Source organism: Corvus brachyrhynchos, unplaced genomic scaffold (assembly GCF_000691975.1).
Source record: "Corvus brachyrhynchos isolate BGI_N302 unplaced genomic scaffold, ASM69197v1 scaffold125, whole genome shotgun sequence".
NCBI classification, from domain to species: domain Eukaryota; kingdom Metazoa; phylum Chordata; class Aves; order Passeriformes; family Corvidae; genus Corvus; species Corvus brachyrhynchos.
In genome coordinates this window covers 607,028-611,171 of record NW_008238342.1, presented here as the reverse complement: position 1 = coordinate 611,171, position 4,144 = coordinate 607,028, and the positions used below count along the sequence as shown (strand labels likewise).

Below are 4,144 nucleotides of genomic sequence, written 5' to 3'. Positions count from 1 at the left end.
CCGCCCGGGCTTTGGCCCCTTGCCCCGCGCTCCGAGGGAAGCGGTGGCACGCGGGGAGCCACCAGCTGACACCTCTCCCAGCGGCCAGAGGGGCTTTGCTCCGCTTCCAGATTGAAGCTCGGGCTCTGGCAGTGCTTCCACCTGTCTGGGAGGCTTTCAAATGAGCATTTGCTTTTCCAAATTGGCCTACTCCAACCTCTTGTGCAGCGAGGCAGGGTGCGGAGCAAATGGTGTCTGTGCAGCGCGCCGTGATCCCCGCAGAGAGTGCTTGGCTGGGAGCGAGACCAAAACAGAGCTGCTTAAAACAGGAAATAAAAAGGCCCAATAGCAGCATCTGCAGCGTGTTTTTCAGTCCATGCCTGCTGTTTCCTCTTCATTCGGGTGGGTCTAGGGGAGAGGATGTGCCTGGAGCAGTGTGACAGCGGCTGTGGGCAAAGAGCAGTGGGGGTTAGAACCGTTGGCAAAGAGCTGGGAAAGAGCAGGAATTAATGGATTGCTCATTTTAATATTCCCAAATCTGGGCCTGAGGGGATGAACAGTCCCCTCCAGAGCTGAGTCAGCACCATCCTGCAGCTCTTAGGAAAACTAAACCCCTTTCAAGCGCGGTGTCTTTGGTCTTGCAGAGCTGCTGGAACTGCGGCCGCAAGGCCAGCGAGACGTGCAGCGGCTGCAACATCGCCCGGTACTGCGGCTCCTTCTGCCAGCACAAGGACTGGGAGAGGCACCACCGCATCTGTGGGCAAGGCCTGCACGGCCAGAGCAAGCCCCTGGCCCTGCCCACGGGCCGGGTGGCAGCAGCAGCCAAGAGCCTCGATGGCATCCCCAGCCCGGCCCTCGAGAAGACCTCGGCGACCACCTCGCGCTCCTCCACCCCGGCATCCGTGACAGCCATAGACACGAACGGACTCTAGGAGGGAGGGTTTGCTTCACTCCCCTGGATGAGTTCCCTGGGTTTTTTTAAGCTGAAAAACGCCCCACAGCAACTGTTATCACTTGGCATATTTGTCACAATCATGCTGCCTCCTCGGAGCGCCGACACTCCAGCTTTGCCCTCTCGTCCTTCCTTTTCCTTTATGGCTCGTGAACTGGGGTGAGCCTCACCTGCAGCATCTCTCTGCTCCTCTCAGGGGGACACCAGAGTGTCGTCAGGGCCTGGGGGACACTGGGCACCTGCTCAGGGGACCTGGATTCAGGGAAGGGCACTGGCACATGCTGGAGATGCTGAGAGTGTGGTGCCCAAGCAGGGAGCCCTGTCCTTGTGGCATGCTCAGGCTCGCTCCCCAGGGTGTCAGAGCCACCACTGCCTCCTTCAGCCACCTTTTCTCCATAACATCCATCGGGTTTTGATTCATCCCAGACAGCTGTGCCTCAGGTGGCCGTGCCTAGCTGGCTGTTGCTGTGAACAGACCAGAGCCAATTTCCCAGCAGGAGCATTTCATCCTCTGTGCAATGGCAAAAGCTGAGCCCACTTCTGCCTCCAGGCTGGCAGCTGAGGGTTGCAGAGAGGGAGGAGAGGATTTGTCTGCTCTAAGACAAGTGGCAGTGGCAGGGAGGTACTGCTGGATGGCCTGGATTTCATCCTGCTCTGTGGTGAGACAGACAGTTGGTGTTTCCTGGGTGGGGCCTGTGCGGGGGAACACGTGCAGAGCAGAGCTGGGCTGGGTGCAGGTGCCCTTTCCACCTGGGGGCTGTTGTTTTGCTGTGCAGAAAGTGTTTGGTTTTTTCACTGCCTGGAAGCTGCTGGTTTGGGAGTTGCTGCTGTTGTTTTTGAGCCCAGGGACCCTCACTGGTGCGAGGGGTTATTTACAGCCGGCGCTCTCCACACACACTTGGCCAAAGTGGTAAAAGAAAGGCAGCACTGGGTGTCCTGTGTCCATCCTTACCCCAGCCCCAGGGGGTTCCTGCGGTGCTGCAGCCAGAGGTGCCCAGGGCTGTGCCTCCACCTTCAGAGATTGTCCCAAAGACACCGGCTCGGAGCGAGGTTCCGTGGGGCTGCGGGCACAGCCTGGGGAGATCCATCCACAGCAGAGCCCCTGCTGTGCTGTGGAAGGAGGGACTGCAGGGACTCAGGGCAGTGCAGGCTGTGCTCAGCACAGCCCTGCAGCAGGGCTGTGGCACAGAGGGTGGCAGTGGCACAGCCCCTGGGACGGGGGGGACGTGCCCTCCAGGAGCTGCTCCCAACTCCCACAGCCACACACAGGAGCTCTAGAAATCCATCTCTTCAGCAGAGCTGTGTTTCCCTGACTGTGTGTGTGTGATGCTGGGCTGCAGCCCAGTGAGGTGAGTAATTCCCAAATTATTTTTGATCACTTTTTCAGTTGGAATAACAGAGCTGTAACGAGTCGTCACGGCGCTGCTGGGGGTGAGCAGGGGACCTGCTGCTCCAGCCCTGGCCCCTTGGGAAGGCTCCTTGGGAAGCTGCTGTTGTGGAATAGAGCTGGTGATTCCCTGTCTGCAAGGTTTTATTAAAAAGCCACGAGGTCTCCTGGTGTTGCAGACAGCTCCAGTGGCCCTGGGGATGTGTCCCCTGTGTCCCTAGGAATCGGTGCTGGAGCCCAGCTTGAGGCAGCTCCCAGTGGGGGTGGCACTGGAGCCACCCTGACCTGCAGCAGCCCGTCCTAGGGGTGTTCACCCCAGGGCCTTAGGAAGGGATTTCCTGCCCTAAGGGGACAGGGACACAGTTGGAGCAGCCTCAGGTCAATCCCACATGCTTGTGACGTCCCCTCCTCACCTGCAGCCCCTCCTCGTGCTGTGGGTCCTTGGTGACAGTGGCAAGGTGGGGTGGGAAGGGGAAGCAGGGCAGGGCTGGAAGGACTTGCTTGTAAATAGATTGTCTTCCATAATTCTCATGTGACGTTGATGGCCGTGTATTAAAATTAACCCCGGTGTAAATGAATGAAATACTAACAGTCATGATTAGAATGATTGCTTCTTTTTTTTGTTGTTGTTGGGTTGTTTTTTTTTTTTTTTAAACATGGAATGATAAATGTGAACTTGGGGTGTGGGAAGACATTGGGTTGAGGTTTCTATTTTTTTTTTTGACATTTAATTCTGTAATAGAAATTTGTTACTTCATTCCTGTGCATAACTTATTTAATGTCCTGTATAAAGGAACCCAAACTGTTACAGATGTATTTAGTTTGTTCTACTCAAAAGTAGTCAATAAAAAGACTATATTCATCCTCCAGCTCCCCCTTCTCTCTGGGAAGGGGCAGAGGTTTTCAGCAGTGCTCAGAGGTTTTTGGGGAACTCTGCCACACCGTGGCTTTGGCCTTGGCCAGGGGACTTTTAGGGACAAAAATTGCCTCCCCTGTGGTGGTGATGCTGTGGGCAAAGCCTGGGAGCAGTGCAGGCAGAGCTGGAGTTCAGCCCTAGCTTCAGTGCTGTTGGATGTCTTTGAGTTTATAGTTCAATGTGTTGTTTCCTGAGCTTTTTATAAGTGTTTTTTTAATAAGAGCACAGAGCAGCCTGCAGGGTGCTGGCACAGCTGGCTGTCACTGCAGCCCCATGTGCTGGCACAGCTGGCTGCCACTGCCGGCCCTGTGCCCCCGGGGATGCCCCCTGCACACGCTGTGGCTTCACCTGAGGATTTTGGTCTCCAGGCTGCTGCAAACATTAATCTGGTGGTGAAGAAACCCAAAACCGAGGAGTGAACCCCACATGGAGCTGGGGAGGCAGCTCAGGAGTCCCAAACCAGTGCCTGCTGCAGCTCTGCCTCTGTGGCTGCCCCGGGTGGCCTCTGTAACCCCCCTGGTTGTGCCCTGGCACAGCTCGTCCCTTACTGATGGCCCACCGTCCTGCCGTGGCTCCAGCACATCCTGGGATCCCTTGGATGTCATTCCCAGGGGCAGGATTGTGGCCCTGGGCCCAGCAGCTGCCCCTGCACGGGGCTGGAGCTGCTTCTGCTGCCCCGTGATCACAGCAAGTCATGGCTTTGGCCAGGGGCAGCAGCGGGGTTTGAGAATCAGGTCAATAATTGGGCGTTTGGAGGATGGGTCCCCATGAGAACAGGGACAGGCTCTGCTCCCCCGGCCCTGGGAGGGGCAGTTGTGATTTGGCTCCCGAGCCTGCCCTGGGCTGGGATCTGGCAGTGCCCAGCTGAGCTGGCAGCAGGCAGCGCTGTGTCTTCTCCTCTCACAGCTCA

The 4,144-nt window shown here is 57.0% G+C and overlaps 2 protein-coding genes across 2 annotated transcripts in view; one reads left to right on the top strand and one right to left on the bottom strand.

Moving 5' to 3' along the window:
- CBFA2T2 (CBFA2/RUNX1 translocation partner 2) overlaps window positions 1–3,180 on the top strand; it is a 58,913-nt gene extending 55,733 nt beyond the window's left edge. Inside the window, exon 13 of the mRNA XM_017735124.1 lies at window positions 624–3,180. Within this exon, the coding sequence (XP_017590613.1) occupies window positions 624–911 (288 nt within the window). The 3' untranslated portion in view covers window positions 912–3,180. The remainder of the gene's footprint in view (window positions 1–623) is intronic.
- Window positions 2,933–4,144, bottom strand: part of NECAB3 (N-terminal EF-hand calcium binding protein 3) — a 29,733-nt gene continuing 28,521 nt past the window's right edge. The window contains exon 14 of the mRNA XM_008634351.2: window positions 2,933–4,103. The gene's annotated coding sequence lies outside the window, so the exon portion shown is untranslated. The remainder of the gene's footprint in view (window positions 4,104–4,144) is intronic.